The sequence below is a fragment of the Podarcis tiliguerta genome, assembly GCF_965153285.1.
Source record: "Podarcis tiliguerta genome assembly, chromosome: 17".
NCBI classification, from domain to species: domain Eukaryota; kingdom Metazoa; phylum Chordata; class Lepidosauria; order Squamata; family Lacertidae; genus Podarcis; species Podarcis tiliguerta.
This window is the reverse complement of record NC_139550.1, coordinates 21,570,767-21,588,375: the sequence shown is the minus strand read 5'-3', so window position 1 is coordinate 21,588,375 and position 17,609 is coordinate 21,570,767. Positions and strand designations below refer to the sequence as shown.

The following is a 17,609-nucleotide window of genomic DNA, read 5'->3' as shown; positions in this document are numbered from 1 at the left end:
GGAACTCGCCCCATCGCGGGGATTCGAACCACTGACCTCCTGATCGGCAAGCCCTAGGCTCTGTGGTTTAACCCACAGCGCCACCCGCATACTACACCTCCCCATAATAAATAGTAACAATTTTAAGGCTCCGATTCCATCTTTCCGCTCTAGCCTCCGTAGTATGAGGAAGCTGTGACTTTTCTGATCAAATAAGGTTAAAGGTAAAGGACCCCTGGATGGTTAAGCCCAGTCAAAGGTGACTATGGGGTTGCAGCACTCATTTCGCTTTCAGGCCGAGGGAGCCGGCGTTTGTCCACAGACAGCTTTCTGTGTCAAGTGGCCAGCATGACTAAACCGCTTCTGGCGCAATGGAACACCGTGATGGAAAACAGAGCGCATGGAAACGCTGTTTACCTTCTTACCACAATAGTACCTATTTATCTACTTGCACTGGTGTGCTTTCGAACTGTTAGGAATTGGGACAGAGCAACGGGAGCTCACCCCATCTCACAGATTCGAATTGCCAACCTTCCGATCGGCAAGCCCAAGAGGCTCAGTGGTTTAGACCACAGTGCCACCCGCATCCCTTGATCAAATAAACGCAGCACTGTTCATGCGTGTTTATGTGACAATTCAACTTGTGGGACTTGAAACCCCACCTGGTATACTTTAAGGCAACACGATATCAATGGGCTTATTGCTTATTGCCTACACCACATTGTCGCCCATGGAATCTCTTACTTTGATCTGGACGTTCATTCTGGGCACTATCGATTCGGGAATGATGATTGTGTAGCGTTCCCGCCCAGTCAGCCCAAGACTATCGGCATCCTCTCCAGGCAAATACTGCAGAGGAATCACTCCCATTCCCACGAGATTACTGCGGTGGATCCGCTCGTAGCTCTCTGCGAGGACAGCTTTGATGCCCTGAAAAACACAGACAGAGAGAGAAAGCACATGGGTAACAACTACTTATGTGTTAGATGACTGGCGGATGTACCGTATTTTTCGGCCCATAGGGCACACCGGCCCATAGGGCACACCTAGTTTTTTGGGGGGGGAATAAAGGAAAAAAATTATTTCCCCCCAAGGCACGGGGCTGGGGCGGGGGAAGCCCGAGCTTCTCCCAACCCCAGCCCCCAGAACAGGCTGCTCTCTGCAAGCCGTGGGAGGGCTGCCACGGCTTGTGCAGAGCTACCCGAAGTCCGGGGCGTGACTGCTCAGTGCACCCCAGGCTTCAGGATAGAGGCAACTCTCCGCAAGCCGTGGGAGGGCTCCCGCAGCTTGTGTAGAGCTACCCGAAGCCCGGGGCGCGACTGCTCAGCGCGCCCCAGGCTTTGGGATAGAGGCAGCTCTCTGCAAGCCATGGGAGCCCGGCGGGAACTCCCGCAGGCCCCCAAGGCTTGCAGATAGCTTCCTGAAGCCTGGTGAGCGAGAGGGGTCAGTGCGCACCAACCCCTCTCGCTCTCCAGGCTTCAGTGAAAGCCTACATTCGCCCCATAGGACGCACACACATTTCTCCTTCTTTTTTGGAGGGGGAAAAGTGCGTCCTATAGGGCGAAAAATATGGTAGCCGCTGGGTCTGATGGTGGCCACCGATGGGCTGAGACACCAGGTGGTGGACTGGCCCTGAATTCATCAGATCCCAGGCTGATTCAGCTCAGTCCTCTCCCTGCCCTTGGAACACCCCATTTTGAAGTCTGCTGCATGTTTGAGGAAAGAAGAGAGATTGGTCGCACCCAGCAGGTGTTTAGCTGGCAGGAGGCCCGCTTGGTGCCACCCCCACCCCAAAACTTGCATAAGGGTTTTCATCTTTGTCTTGCTTGGTTAACCTAAAGCAGGCATGTCCAACTCCCAAGAGACTGCAATCTACTCCCACTATTAAAAAAAAAAACTGGCAGTGATCTACCCATTGGATTGAGCTTTTTTTGGGGGGGGGGAGGTTTTACCAGAGTTGTCAAACTTCACCCAGGGATGGGGTGTCCTAAAGCATGACCCACCTAAATCATTTGCAAATATATCTTTTATTTCGAGTTTGTGCATTATGGCTGATTGCAAAGTTCTCTTGGGTAAAGTTCTCAACAGGCATTTATAACCAGTTTCCAAAATGCCACTAACTGCCATTATATATTCATTTAACACACACACCCGGAATTTAAGATCAAATTTAAATCCAGCCTTGCATTTGCAGAGTTCAAAAAGTTAGTAATTTTGAGGAGAAATGCAACTCTCTTTGGATACTGCAGTTCAAACACAACTTTTTGTTCCTTATCTTCTCTTTGGCAGCAAGCATTTCAGAACCACGGATAGCAATGAGGTACAGTGAACACTCGGGCTGCGAACATGATCTGTGCGGGAGGCAGATTCGCAACCTGCAGCTTTCACAGCCCGCAGTGCCGTGTCTGTGCACACGTGGTTTGTGATTTGGTGCTTCTGCGCATACGCAAAGCACGATTTAGTGCTTCTGCGCATGCGCAACCACCCAAACCTGGAAGTAACCCGTTCCGGTACTTCCGGGTTTCGTCGGGTCTGTAACCCGAAAAAACGCAACCTGAAGCATCTGTAACCTGAGGTATGACTGTACTGTTATGTGAAGGTTTCAAGGCTGCCATTTTTCAAAATGCCAAGATCGGATATGGCCAAACTTTGGTGTAATATTTAGCTGTGGGGCATTGCTTGCAGCAGACAGCTGAACACAGGACATCCCCCTTCGCCATCCCAAACGCAGACCACTCACCAGCAGAAAAGGCCCTTTCGCAGCCCAGTCTCGGGAGCTCCCAGAGCCATACTCCTTGCCAGCCAGCACGATAAGTGGGAGGCCTGCTTGCTGGTACCTCTCGGAAGCATCAAACACGTCGAGCTGTAAGCACACAGGGCAACTGATGTGCACGGGAAGAGCAATGAAACCCTGCCCAACACTTTCACGCCTAAAGCAAACTGAGCCTCATAAATCACCCAATGATTGGGAGGTAAAAATAATGCAATATAAAAATACTGTTCACTGCAGAATTAAGTTAAAAACAAACAGCAGGCTTAAGTCATGTCACGCAAAGCCAAGAAAGCAAAAGTTATTTGAGGTGCTTAGTTGGCTGCGTGGAACCCTGAACACATAGGCTTTCCCTTCAAAGAAGAGGCATACCGTATTTTTCGCTCCATAAGACGCACTTTTTCCCTCCTAAAAAGTAAGGGGAAATGTGTGTGTGTCTTATGAAGCGAATGCAGGGGGAGGCAGGCAGGAAAAACTCCTAAGAGCCGCACACAAGCTCCGCGCGCCTCTTACAGGCTTTTCCCCAGGAGCAAAAATGGACTGGTGTGGCTAGTCAGTCCCTTCTCCCTTCTGTAGAAAAGCCTGCAGGAGCCGCGAGCTCCTGTGGGCTTTTGTGGGAGGTGGGGGCTGCACGCGGCTAAAGAAGCCAAGACAGCGAGCGGGATCCATCCCACTGGCTGTCTTGGCTTCCTCTTTAGCCCCGCGCAACCTCTCCGGCCAGAGAGGCTGCGCGCGGCTGTGGCACAAGCCAAGACAGCCAGCGGCATGGATTCTGCTCGCTGTCTTGGCTTCTTTGCTCTTTGGGGCTGGGGGGGGGGGGACCTGGGCTTCCCCTGGCAGCCCTGAGAAGCTCTGGGAGAAGCGGACAGGCTGCATGCAGCCTGTCCACTGCTTTTTGGGGCTGGGGGAGGGAAAATATTTCCCCCCCCCTTGATTTTCCCCTCTAAAAACTAGATGCTCCTTATGGTCCAGTGTGCCTTATGGAGCGAAAAATATGGTAATTCGAGTCTCCCTCTACATACCATTCCTGTACTTGGAGGGCTAAAAGTGAGGAAGCTTTAAAGCACTGGTGAGCAACCATGCAGCCCCCACCCACCTTTCAAAGCTGTTGCATTCTTCGATCGCATCATTTCCTGTACATTCCTTCCCCTTCCTTGACCCTCTCGATTATGCGTTTAGAATAGCAACACACTAAAGCCAGAAAGGAATCGCTCTCACTTGATTTCCATAACATTAGCTATACTGATCAGCTGTAGTACCACCCCCCCCAAAAAAAACACACCTCTGTATACTTATTTGAATGCAACTCCATCAAACCCAGTGGGGATTATTTCTGAGTTAGCCCATACAGGATTGGGAACATTAATGTGATGCAGCTAAAGTGAAAATTAAAGCACAGTGGTCTTTATTCCACACTGGTTAATCCAGAACACATTTTGCATCTGGCTCCACCTACTCCTGGCATGTCCTCCCCACAACAGATTACCGTATTTTCCGCTCTATAGGACGTACTTTTTCCCCTCCAAAAATTAAGGGGAAATGTGTGTGAGTCCTATGGAGTGAATGCAGGCTCCTTGGCTTCAGCGATAGCAACGCAAAGCCTCCGAAGCGCAGAGGGCGCGCTCCGAAGGCTTCGCGTTCCTTTTGCTGAAGCCAGGAGAGCAAGACTCTCCTGGCTTCAGCAGAGAGGGAGAGCTGTGCAGCGCCCCTTCAGCGAAGCGGGAGGAGAAATGGAAGGGGCTCCATTTCTCCTGCTGCTTCGCTGAAGGGGCACTGAGCAGAGGGGGGGAGAATTCCCCCCCCCCCGTGTTCTCCCCCTCCTATGGTCCAGTACGCCCTTGGCCTGGTGTGTCATATAGAGCGAAAAATACGGTACTCCCCAGGGGAAGTGGTCCTCAAGAGATAAAAAAGGTTGCCTACCCCCAGGGGGTTTTTTCAGCCAGAACTTGGTTCCGGCACCTGTTCCACCAAGGACAGGTGGCTGTCCTTGCCATTTTAAGAGAACGAGACAAGTTCGTGCTGAGTTCCAGCACCCCTTTTTCTAGAAAAATAGCACTGCCTGCCCCTGGGGTCATCCTGTTCCAAACAGCCCCGAGGTGGATGCAGACAAGAATACTCACAGTTTCCTCAGACGGGAAGTGGATAGTTTGCGGGGCCTGCTTGTTGAGAAATTTGTTCAGCAGGCGTATGTTTGCAAACGTTCCCCTAGCCATGACGGCGTCATTGCCCCGGCGCGAACCGTACGAGTTGAACTCTCTGGGAGTTAGGCTAGCAAGACAAAAAGAAGGCAATCCTCAGATTTATGAGCTAGAAGGGTGCGCAGTTAACTAAAAGGAACCCGAAACGTTCACTTCTGCAACTTGTGGCTAGGGTGACTCAGTTTTTATATTTCTGGCTTTCAAAAACACCTCCCCCAGCAGCCTGTGCAGACAGTTTAACCCATCATCATCATCATCATCATCACCATCATCACCATCATCATAATTTGTTTATACTCCGCCCATCTGACTGGGTTTCCCCAGCCACTCTGGGTGGCTTCCAACAAGTATTAAAATACAGTAGTATGTTACACATAAAAAGCTTCCCTAAAGGGGGCTGCCTTCAGATGTGGATCAGGGTGCCCCCCTGGATTTTTGAACCCCGATTTGAACCCGGATCAGCCGACGGCCAGTGTGAAGGGAGGATGGGAGCTGAAGTCCAAAAAGAACCTGGAGCGCCGCAGGTTATTACAGAACAGAGAAGTCAGTTAAGCGGAATGGGAGGGAAGTGAGGGGGGAATCATAGAACTGTCAAGTTGTAAAGGCCACAGGGAGGTCATCTAATCCAATCCCTTGCAATGCAGGAATCTTTTGCCAGAAGTGGGACTTGAACCCACAACTGTGAGATTAAGAGTCTCATGCTCTACCAACTAAGCTAGGGAAATAATCACACTAGGCCTTTGAACCTCCTGATGTTGAAATACAACTCGTATCATCCTTGCCCATTGGCTATTCTTGCTGGAGCAGATGGATGTTGATCTAAGGACATCTTATCTAAGGACACACAGAGAGAGAAGCTTCTATGTTTGACTCACCCTCTGCTGGTTAAATAACGAGCAGCTGGGCTGTTTCTTGCTATGTTGCCAGCAGGAGAGATATGATCCGTGGTCACAGAGTCACCAAGATTGAGCAGGACGTAGGCGTCAATTATGGATTTCAGTGGCGGGAGCTCCAAAGTCTGAGAGAACACCACACAAAAGTAGTTATTTAAAAACAAACACATGGGTGTGTTTTTCAAGAGTCAGCTGTACAAATTTGCAACTGCTACCCTCATCCAAACTATTAAAAAAACCCTTGATAGGCTTGATCAAATCTGGAAAGCCAAACTAGGTGTGACGGCTCGCTTTCCTGCTCAAGGTGTTTTTCAGAAAGATACCATATTTTTCGCTCTATAGGACACACTTTTCCCCCTCCAAAAATGAAGGGGGAAAGTGTGTGCATCCTATGGAGCTTTCGCTGAAGCCTGGAGAGCGAGAGGGGTCGGTGTTGAAAATGCTGACTTGACTGTTGGGGGTTAACAACAGAACATAACGTCTGGAATCTAGAGCAGTAGGACCCCACACGACAACATTTTGTTGCAGCACTCACTGGAAAGACCACATTTTTATATTGTTGTAACCTGCCCTGGGAGCTTATGGTGAAGGGCAGGGAAGAAGTAAAATGAATTATGTGGCCTCAGAATGGGGCTACTCAACACAGCCTGACTCATGTGCTGTTCTTAAGCATGAGCATAACTACAGAATAGGGCTCTCTTGAGGCATGAGATTTGTACTTAAAAGTGTATTTCAAGGTGCATTTCAGAGCATTCTTGGAGAAAGACAGTCTGCAAGGCTTCTATTATTCTATTCTATTCTATTCTATTCTATTCTATTCTATTCTATTCTGTTCTGTTCTACTAGCCAACAGGGCGAGAAAGTCCTCAATCTGGCCAGTAAAATCTACCCAAATAAACAAAGGGAAGTGAGACACACTTACCAGATTTTCAAAAAATGGAGGTGATTTAATATATGTGGATTTGGGGTCCCAAGCATATAGCTTGTCTGCTGGAACATCTAATGCATTCCAAGCTTTGTTTACTGTCTGCAAGATAGAAGAGGAAAAAGGATAGAAAACAAACCTTTATAGGGTGCAACATTTTAAATATATACCTTCCAGTATGAAAAAGTGGACTAAACAGGCTCTCTAATACAGGCTGGGGAAACCTGAACCACAGCTGCCTGGAAATCTGCTTGATAATCCTCAGCAAATATAGCAGAGAGCTAGAATCTTAGGATCAACAAAGCCATTTTGCTGTGAGCTCTGCTTCTGAGGAGCAACTGTCTCCTTTTTCATGTGAATTGCGACAGTACAAACTAAGTTCCTTGCATTCACAGACTCACTATTTTTTTCTGGAGGGACTGGAGCGCATACTGAAAACTGAGCTTTGCACAATTGAAGGAGTGCAAAACGCTCTGTCGCCCCAGCGCAACAAATCCATTTTATGAAAGGCGAAACACTACCGGCCTTTTTGCAGGTAGGAAAGTGATGGCGAAATCCATTGAAAATTGTGCAGTGAACAAATGATTAATAGGAAGATGTATGCACAACCCTCAAGCAAATCAGGATGAATGTTCATTGTTGTAAAACTGCCCTGTAAGCAAATCAGAATAGATGCTTAATAAAGATTGGTCATAAGTCTATTCTTTGCATAAGCTTTGTGCTAGCAAATCAGAGTGAATGCTCAATGAACAGATTGTCTGGAGAAGCCTAAAATCCTTTCTCCTATTCAGAATCAGCCCAGCCGATTCTCCCCAGAGAAGCCCTCGCCCAAGTAATTAGCAGTAAAAATCACCATCTGTCTGTGTTGGGCTTCCAGGATGGTGTTAACAGTTTGCAAGGATGGGCAAAAAATGCCCTACTCAGCAGGAGAACATTAGCTCAATGTTGCTCCATGTTTTTTTGTTTTCGTTCCTTGAGGCCACCTTGAAGTAAATTAGGGCAGGGGATAAAAGGTAAAGGTACCCCTGCCCGTACGGGCCAGTCTTGACAGACTCTAGGGTTGTGCGCCCATCTCACTCAAAGAGGCCAATGGCCAGCGCTGTCCGAAGACACTTCCGGGTCACGTGGCCAGTGTGACATCGCTGCTCTGGCGAGCCAGAGCCGCACACGGAAACGCCGTTTACCTTCCCGCTAGTAAGCGGTCCCTATTTATCTACTTGCACCCGAGAGTGCTTTCGAACTGCTAGGTTGGCATGCGCTGGGACCGAACAGCGGGAGTGCACCCCGCCGCGGGGATTCGAACCGCTGACCTTTCGATCGGCAAGCCCTAGGCACTGAGGCTTTTACCCACAGCGCCACCCGCGTCCCAGGGCTGGGGATACTCCCTGGAAAATCCAAATCTCTCACCATGAACAATTTATTCCTGCGGCTCGCAGAAATCACACACTTACACAATTCTGCCATTTTAACTAATTGGAAACATTTATTCTGGGGTTGCTAATGATAGGGAGGAAGAAGGAAGCCCTGTAATACGATAATATTAATGAAAGTCAAAGGAATTTGAAGCCGGAACCCAGTATTGCATTCTGCACCTGTCTAATATTTGTTAACAACACTTTATTGTAGTCCTGGGCAGACATGAACCCGAGGAACCACTCTTTCTACAATTAAAAATGGGAATTACATTAAACATCTAGACAAAACATTTAGGCAAAGCATGTATTTATAATTTATTTAGGATATCTGCTGAGATCGAAAGCCGTAAATAATGCAAATGCTCTATGTATTAACACCACATGTTACCTCTATTTTCTGGTAGACCTCTTTAAACATCCCTGGAATGACATACTGGCGTTCAACAGCTTGGATCTCATCCCTCATGGGCCAAATGTCTCTTAAAAAGATCTTCTTCCCTTGTGCGTTTACACCTGTAAGAAAGTACGCAGGCGATAAACTAGGGAGAAAGCGTCCCAAAAATGCTGTGTGTACACAGCACACGGCCACTTCAGTAAACACCTACATTTCTTGGAAGCTTGATATGGATTTGGCATATGGAAGGTAAACAAGACCCATTAAAACACAGGCACTCTTATGGATCCTGACCTTTAAAGTGAATTACATAAAAAGTGCTTCGCAGACTGGAGCCAGAGGACTTGACATATCATCTCTTCCTCTATGTACTTGCCTGTGCCCTGAGATAATAAACAGAGACCTTTCTCAGAGTGCCCCACCAGCTGGGAAACCACAGGTAGTGATGAAGAAAGGGTCTCCTCGGCACTTGGTACCTGGGTTTTGCTCTCTGATAATATTATTTTGCCGCCATTTTTTTCATTTCTTTAAGTAATTGTTCTGAGTGCTGTTTTTGTATTGCATTTGTTGATTTTGTGATTTCGCCTTTTGCTGTTTCTTTGCATAGCACCCGGAGAACAGCAGCCATGGAGCAACTAATCAAAGCTGGTTGTTGTTGTTTAGTTGTTTAGTCGTGTCCGACTCTTCATGACCCCATGGACAGAGCACACCAGGCACTCCTGTCTTCCACTGCCTCCTGCAGTTTGGTCAAACTCATGCTGGTAGCTTCGAGAACACTATCCAATGATCTCGTCCTCTGTTGTCCCCTTCTCCTTGTGCCCTCAATCTTTCCCAACATCAGGGTCTTTTCCAGGGAGTCGTCTCTTCTCATGAGGTGGCCAAAGTATTGGAGTCTCAGCTTCAGGATCTGTCCTTCCAATGAGCACTCAGGGCTGATTTCCTTCAGAATGGAGAGGTTTGATCTTCTTGCAGTCCATGGGACTCTCAAGAGTCTCCTCCAGCACCAGAATTCAAAAGCATCAATTCTTCGGCAATCAGCCTTCTTTATGGTCCAGCTCTCACTTCCATACATCACTACTGGGAAAACCATAGCTTTAACTATACGGACCTTTGTTGGCAAGGTGATGTCTCTGCTTTTTAAGATGCTGTCTAGGTTTGTCATTGCTTTTCTCTCAAGAAGCAGGCATCTTTTAATTCCGTGACTGCTGTCACCATCTGCAGTGATCATGGAGCCCAAGAAAGTAAAATCTCTCAGTGCCTCCATTTCTTCCCCTTCTATTTGCCAGGAGGTGATGGGTCAAGTAGCCATGATCTTCGCTTTTTTGATGTTGAGCTTCAGACCATATTTTGCGCTCTCCTCTTTCACCCTCATTAAAAGGTTCTTTAATTCCACCTCACTTTCTGCCATCAAGGTTGTGTCATCTGCATATCTGATGTTGTTGATATTTCTTCCGGCAATCTTAATTCCGGCTAGGGATTCATCCAGCCCAGCCTTTCGCATGATCAAAGCTGGTAGATACACAAAATTTAAAGGGTTCATTATTCCCCAAGCGATGCCTTACCTAGAGGTTCCTTCTCAAAGTCAATCCTTATGGTTCCCGCAATGGCATACGCTATTACCAATGGTGGGGAGGCCAGGTAATTGGCACGAGTATTGGGGTGGACACGGCCCTCAAAGTTTCTGTTTCCAGAGAGGACGCCCACAGCTACAAGGTCTCCCTGTGCAGAGGGGAAGAAGGGAACAGGATAACACATTTACAAATGCTACAGCTTCTACTTTCTCACATCTAGAAGACCTGGGAATGGGGAGGGAGAGAGGATATCACTGAGCTGTGCTCACAGTTCCAGGAAATACCCAACAAGGGCTTTTATGAGCTCTGTATCTGAAGCTGAGTACTCAGCTTTCATCAGAGTGAGACTGAAAAATCCCTAGACTAATTGGTCTATTGAACAAAGTCCGATAAATGTAAAATGTAGTAAAACAGATGCTTTCTGAGAACACACAATATCCACTGCAAGTCTTCTGTTTGCTACAAGCCACCAGCAATGCATTTAAAAAAAAAAAATACAAGTTCCGCTGCTATTTCACCTAAATCCTACAGACACAAAACCTGGACATGTGTCAATTAATTTTTATTACGGTGAAAAGACCAGACAACAAAAATAACAACAACAACAATTTGCTTGCTTGTAGCCAAGTGGTGTAAATCACAGAGCCTAGGGCTTGCCGATCAGAAGGTTGGCGGTTTGAATCCCCGCAACGGGGTGAGCTCCCATTGCTCAGTCCCTGCTCCTGCCAACCTAGCAGTTCAAAAGCACATCAAACTGCAAGTAGATAAATAGTTACCGCTCTGGTTCGCCAGAAGCAGCTTAGTCATGCTGGCCATATGACCCGGAAGCTGTCTGCGGACAAACGATGGCTAGTAAAGCGAGATGAGTGCCACAACCCCAGAGTCATCCGTGACTGGACTTAACCATCCCTTTACCTTTTAGCCATTTGTAACCAAAATGGAAGTCTGTATGTGACATCTCTAACAGCAGAATATGGGGCACAAGGCTTGACTTACTTGAGTAATGGCTTCGACAACTGGTTCTGGCAGAGGCCCGCTGTTGCCAATGCATGTCATGCATCCATAACCTACCACATCAAACCTGCAGACAGCATGAAACAGGTTCTGTATTTGATGGATATATACACACCTGCATATTAACTATAAAGCATATTGTTTGCCAAAAAAGACAGAGCGCAGTAGGATATGCTTATGCAGGCAGAACACCTGCAATAGTGCAATGTTTAATTCCACCCTCTGTGGTCAATGTTTCTGCTGGAAAAATCACAACCACTCTATGTGTCCATCTCAGGCCTAGTTTGCATGAATGGAAAATCAGATGGGTCACCGTAAAAAATTCACATTACAGGTGGGAGTCAAACACTCAAGGCATTTTCTAGCCTGCTGTCCTCTCTGATATGATGCTTTTGTTAAGCACAGGAAAGAGAAGGAGGGTTTTGTGTTGTTTGTTTGTTTAATGAGTATTAATCATGAGACACTTCACCACATTCACCACCTCACCTGCCATTTTTATACGGTAGGGCTTAATTATGAATACATCTCAACTGCAGTGAAGATGCTACAGTGGACACCCGGGTCACAATTCGGCGATTCTGCGCAAGCGCCAAAACCCAGAAGTAATCCTTTCCGTTACTTCCGGGTTCGGCGCAGTGCGCAACCCGAAATCACACAACCCGAAGCATCTGTAACCCGAGGTATGACTGGATATATACTGGAAAATGAGCAGCCTCGTCTTTCTTCCCTTTTTAAAATTAATTACTAAGGAGCCAAAACAATAACAAATTTGGCGGCCAGATCACTCACTGGGGCAAGACGGTTTGTGCATACAACTCCACTCCCGGCCAGGCTGCACTGGCTGCTAATTAGTTTCTGGGCCTGATTCAAAGTGCTGGTTTTGACTTGTAAAGCCTTAACTTGCCCAGGACTGCAAGATTTCAAGGACGGCCTCTCCCCATAGAAGAAGAGTAGAAGAGTTTGGATTTGATATCCCGCCTTTCACTCCCTTTAAGGAGTCTCAAAGCGGCTAACATTCTCCTTTCCCTTCCTCCCCCACAACAAACACTCTGTGAGGTGAGTGGGGCTGAGAGACTTCAGAGAAGTGTGACTGGCCCAAGGTCACCCAGCAGCTGCATGTGGAGGAGCGGGGAAGCGAACCCGGTTCACCAGATTATGAGTCTACCACTCTTAACCACTACACCACACTGGCTCTCTGTGTGGAACCGACCCAGACCCTGCATTCACCATCTGAAGCCCTTCTTCATGTGCCTCTTCTGAAAAGGTCTGGAGGCTGGCAATACAAGCCTTTTCAGGGGGGGAGAGTATTGTTTTTGTTTGTTGTTATGTTCATAGCTGTCAACTTTTCCCCTTTTTTGCGAGGAATCCTATTCAGAATAAGGGAATTTCCCTTTAAAAAGGGGAAACGTTGACAGCTATGGCTATGTTATGTGTTTTTGTGTTTTTATACTGTAAACCACCCTGTGAGCTTCAGATGAAGGGAAGTATATAAATTTAATAATTAATAATAATAATATTACACTGGTACCTCGGCTGACAGACTTAATCCATTCCGGAAGTCCGTTCTTAAACCGAAACCGTTCTTAAACCAAGGCACGCTTTCCCTAATGAGGCCTCCTACCGCCGGTACCCTTCCACCGTTTGGATCCCATTCTTAGACTGAGGTAAAGTTCTCAAACCGGTACCACTGTACTTTCAACTCGCATGCAGACTGCAACCTGAATGTTGGCAACTGAATGACCCTTGAACATTCCAACAACCTTTATAAGCAGGAAATGAGAACCTGTGGCTTTTCCAGGTGATTGAACTACACCTCCCATCATCCCCAACCACTGTCCAATTCTGGCTGGGGCTGATGGGATTTGGAGTCCAACAACATGTGGTTTCCTCCATGTATTCCAAGCTGCTTTGCTTTTCTCAACCCGGTGTTTTTAGCTGCGATTTTGTTTATTTTCTAGTTACAGCCAACAGCCAAAAAACGAATACTTAACACAAGCTTTTTCAACCGAGGAGCAAGTATCAAACATTAATTATGAGAGTCTCGACTGAGTAATCTAACCGCTTACCCTAGTTGAACAAGGTAAGGCAAGACTCCACTCTCTCTCAGATAGTATGTAACGACCCCACTTCCAGGAGACAGGCTAGTTTTAATGTATGGCTTCACGGTCAGTCCGGCTTCTACAGCTTTCTTTGCAAGCAATCCTGAAAAAATATCCAAAGTCAATGGATGTCTCAGACCACTTGTTCCAGCTGAGTATTATGGGGTGGGGAATCCCCTCTAGACACCGATGGGCTCCAACTCCCATCAGAGCTAGCTTGCGTGGCTAATGGCCGGGAGCGATGGGAGTGGTGGACATTTATTTATACATACCAAATGGAATCCGTTCCGGAAGTCCATTCAACTTCCAAACATTTGGAAACCAAGTCCAGGTTAGCCCCGTTGGACGATCGGCTTCCAAAAATAGTTCACAAACCAGAACAGTCACTTCCGGATTTGCAGCGTTTGGGAGCCAAAATGTTCGAGAACTAAGCTGTTTGAAAAGCAAGGTACGACTGTATGCCGCCTTACAAAATCGTATAGGCACAGGCATGTCTGGCTCAGTGCTGCATTTAAACCAAAGTATATTATTTACCATAATCCTGCCAACCTAGCAGTTTGAAAGCACATCAAAGTGCAAGTAGATAAATAGGTACCGCTCCAGCGGAAAGGTAAACAGTGTTTCTGTGCGCTGCTCTGGTTCGCCAGAAGCGGCTTAGCCATGCTGGCCACATAACCCGGAAGCTGTACGCCGGCTCCCTCGGCCAGTAAAGCGAGGTGAGCGCCACAACCCCAGAGTCGGCCACGACTAGACCTAATGGTCAGGGGTCCCTTTACCTTTACCTTTATATTATTTAAAGCTATCACTAGACAAGGATGGTGTTGATTAAATTTGCTACCAGCCCAGCTCAAGCCACAGGGCAGGTTGTAACAACTTGAAATTCAGAACTTTTACAGTTGCAGGAATAAGGTGGGCTCTGAAAACACACATCTCAGGTGTCAAAGGCCTTGGTAAAGATTTGCATCTGCCTAAGGTAATATAGTAAAGTCTAGGAACAATCTCCCCTCGAGTCATCGCACTGGACTTCAACCATATTTAAGCTTGCTTTTATAACTGCACTTTCCTATACCTAGTTTCATAGAATCATAGAACTGTAGTGTTTGAAGGGACTAGATGACGAGGGTCATCTAGTCCAACCCCCTGCAATGCAGGATTTTCTTTTGCCCAATGTGGGGCTCGAACTCATGGCCTTGAGGCTAAGAGTCTTATGCTCTACCGACTGAGCTATTTTGTAGGGTGCTGTTATACCATCACTCTCTCAACAGGAGACAAAGGAGGGAAAGGCTCATACACAATGGAAGTGTAGCTGTGCCTATCTGCTTGGACACAATTGCTATGTACACCAAGGTAGCCAAATAATTGACAAAGTCCACCATGACCCTCCCTCTACCTCCAGAGGCCTAAATGAAAACAGAGGCAAGACAGTGTTGCTAATCAGTTATGCCAGCTTATGTAAGAAGGCTCCGAGGGTTGCTTCCCTCTTGAAAAGCACATACCATATTTTTCGCTCTATAGGATGCACCCGACCATAGGACGCACCTTGTTTTAGAGGGGGAGAACAAGAAAAAAAATTCTCCCCCACTCTTTGCAGCACCCCTTCAGCGAAGCGGCAGGAGAAACGAAGCCCCTTCCATTTCTCCTCCAACTTAGCTGAAGGGGTGCTGCGCCTTAGCTGAAGGGGCACCTACCCTTCAGCGAAAGGAACCGGAAGCCTCAGGAGCGCAGCGGGAATTCCCGCTGCACTCCGGAGGCTTCAGGCGGCTATCTTTGAAGCCTAGAGAGCGAGAGGGGTCGGTGGGTCTCGCTCTCCAGGCTTCAGCGAAAGCAACGCGAAGCCTCTGGAGCGTGGCAGGAGCGCTCCCTCTGTGCTTCGGAGGCTTCTCTTTGCTATTGCTGAAGCCAAGGAGCCTGCATTCGCTCCATAAGAGGCCCACACATTCCCCCTTAATTTTTGGAGGGGAAAATGTGCATCTTATAGAGTGAAAAATACGGTAAATGCATGTGAAATTTAATGACACACAAAAGGATGAGACACACTTACCAGCTCCCAGCATAACCGAAGGATTACTTGTGTTGGTGCAGCTAGTAATGGCGGCAATCACCACCGAGCCATGTGTAAGTTCGAACTCCTTATCGTTGTAAACAAATTTCACTTGGCTGTTATGCTGTTCAGGGGCAATTTGGAAGCCTTTAAACCCTTGCTACAAGGAAGAGAGGACAAGGAAAGAGAAGTATTATTTTGAATCACGGTAGCAGAGGAAAGGCTCAAGGAAAGCAAAACAGACAGTTCTACAGCAGCCATTTTGGTCAGGGGAAAGATGCCCAAGGCAGATTTGCCTTTTCAACGTTTAGAAAGAGAACAAGTGAGACCTGCCACAAAGCATACTGCAAGGTGGAATGCTGGTGTGATTAGCATTCCATCAAACATCCATGCCTTCTGCCAGGGCATTCCAGTCTATTCCCTGTCGGTTTTCCATCCCACAGCCAAGAGACAAGTCTGCATCCTGTGCCCATTTAAGTTCTACAAACCTCAAGCTTCCCCCCAAGCCCATTGATCCCTCCTTCTTGTTCGTTGATGGTTGGTGATGCTGTTTTGTGTACGGAAGGAGGGGCGACTCATTATTAGGTGGCACTGTGGGTTAAACCACAGAGCCTAGGACTTGCCGATCAGAAGGTCGGTGGTTCGAATCCCCGCGACAGGGTGAGCTCCCGTTGCTCGGTCCCTGCTCCTGTCAACCTAGCAGTTCGAAAGCATGTCAAAGTGCAAGTAGATAAATAGGTACTGTTCCGGCGGGAAGGTAAACGGCATTTCCGTGTGCTGCTCTGTTTCGCCAGAAGCAGCTTAGTCATGCTGGCCACATGACCTGGAAGCTGTATACCAGCTCTCTCGGCCAATAAAGCGAGATGAGTGCCGCAACCCCAGAATCGGGCATGACTGGACTAAATGGTCAGGGGTCCCTTTACCTTTACTTATGATGCTTTGAACTGGCAGAAAAACCACATACGTTCACTGCACCACATGTATCAAAACACTCTGCGGGTTAACTTGAAAAGGGAACTGTGCCGTTGAAATCCATTTGTCCAGCTGTACAGTAGGGTTACTCTATTAGGGTTCTGCTAGACAATATTTCACCAAGCATTCAGGAAAGTTTCTTTGCATTCTGACAATAGTGAAGCACTCTGCTGACTTCAGAATGGTTCAGGCTTTGGCAGATGCTGTAATTAATCAGCTGGTAAAGCCAGGTGTATTGTCTTGGACAGAAAAAAGTCTAGTATTTTGCGCAAATGCTGATGAATTGTCCCTCTGAAATTTCTGCCTATCTCCTATATAGTCAGAAACAAAATAATTCTAACCAAAATTCCATGCGGGAGTTGGAGAGAGAAGGGAATGAGTTTCTCAATATCAGCAGCCAACTCCCAAAAGTTTGTGCACCAAAGAAAAATTGGGAAGGTCTAGACTAGGCAAAGGAAGGTCTTTGTAACCACAAATGAACAGCGGAAGCAGCACTTGAATGAATTCTGTTTCACTGGCACGAGAGGGGCCAAACTCTTTACTTATTTGCATATTCATAAAAAAGCAGACAACCTAAACTACAATGGACAAAATGGGCATATTGTCCAAAAACAAACAACAACTAGGGGATTCATTGGGCAAGTGGAATTGGTTAGGGGCTGCTAGGCCAAAGAGTATAGAAATTTTGAGCTCTAAAAGCAAGTCTGAAGCAATTAAAGTTTCTGAATGAAAGAGGAAGAAAGAAAATGAATCTCAGCTGGAGAAGAAAAAAAGCCATTACTTTAGCTCCCAGGCAGTTCTCAAAATCCTTCTTCATTTCAGTGACCACGACCTTGTCCTGTGGTCTTTTAGGGCCACTGCAACATGGAGCAACTGTTTGCAGATCCAACTCCACAATCTATTTAAGAAAAGAGAGAGAGATTAGGTAAACAAAATGCAGTGTTCCAAACTGCCCGTGAGTCCCCCCCCCCCCTTAATAGGACTGAATTGCAGCCATTAACTTATATGGGAAAGATTAAAATGGTGGATTCCCAGGGAAGGCTGCAACATTGCTGGCATTATTCTCTGCTCTGAATTACCCCAGTCGTTCATAATCAAGCCAGGGGTCTAGTTCCTGGTCATCCTAAAATCGTAAATTTGCAGTCTCATATATAGATATAGATACAGTGGTGCCCCACAAGACGAAATTAATTCGTTCTGCGAGTTTTTTCGTTCTACGAGTTTTTTCGTCTTGCGAAGCACCACTGTGTATTGACACAGGAATGCATTGGCGGTTTTTTTAAAAAGGCGCAAGACGTTTTGTCTTGCGAAGCAAGCCCATAGGAAAATCTGTCTTGC

The 17,609-nt window shown here is 47.0% G+C and overlaps 1 protein-coding gene across 2 annotated transcripts in view; it reads right to left on the bottom strand.

The window, feature by feature from the left end:
• The window catches only part of ACO1 (aconitase 1), a 49,896-nt gene that overhangs the window by 1,411 nt on the left and 30,876 nt on the right, over positions 1–17,609 (bottom strand). The window contains exons 10-20 of one of the 2 annotated variants that reach the window (XR_014506285.1): positions 17,053–17,169; positions 15,300–15,459; positions 13,226–13,361; positions 11,142–11,226; positions 10,137–10,293; positions 8,569–8,693; positions 6,763–6,867; positions 5,823–5,965; positions 4,870–5,017; positions 2,720–2,842; positions 6–909 (exon numbers count right to left, since the gene is read on the bottom strand). Coding sequence is in view for 1 of the 2 variants with exons in the window: in XM_083419733.1 (XP_083275859.1) it covers positions 724–909; positions 2,720–2,842; positions 4,870–5,017; positions 5,823–5,965; positions 6,763–6,867; positions 8,569–8,693; positions 10,137–10,293; positions 11,142–11,226; positions 13,226–13,361; positions 15,300–15,459; positions 17,053–17,169 (1,485 nt within the window). In the remaining variant the exon portion in view is untranslated. The remainder of the gene's footprint in view (positions 1–5; positions 910–2,719; positions 2,843–4,869; positions 5,018–5,822; positions 5,966–6,762; positions 6,868–8,568; positions 8,694–10,136; positions 10,294–11,141; positions 11,227–13,225; positions 13,362–15,299; positions 15,460–17,052; positions 17,170–17,609) is intronic. The other variant, XM_083419733.1, reaches the window with a different exon arrangement.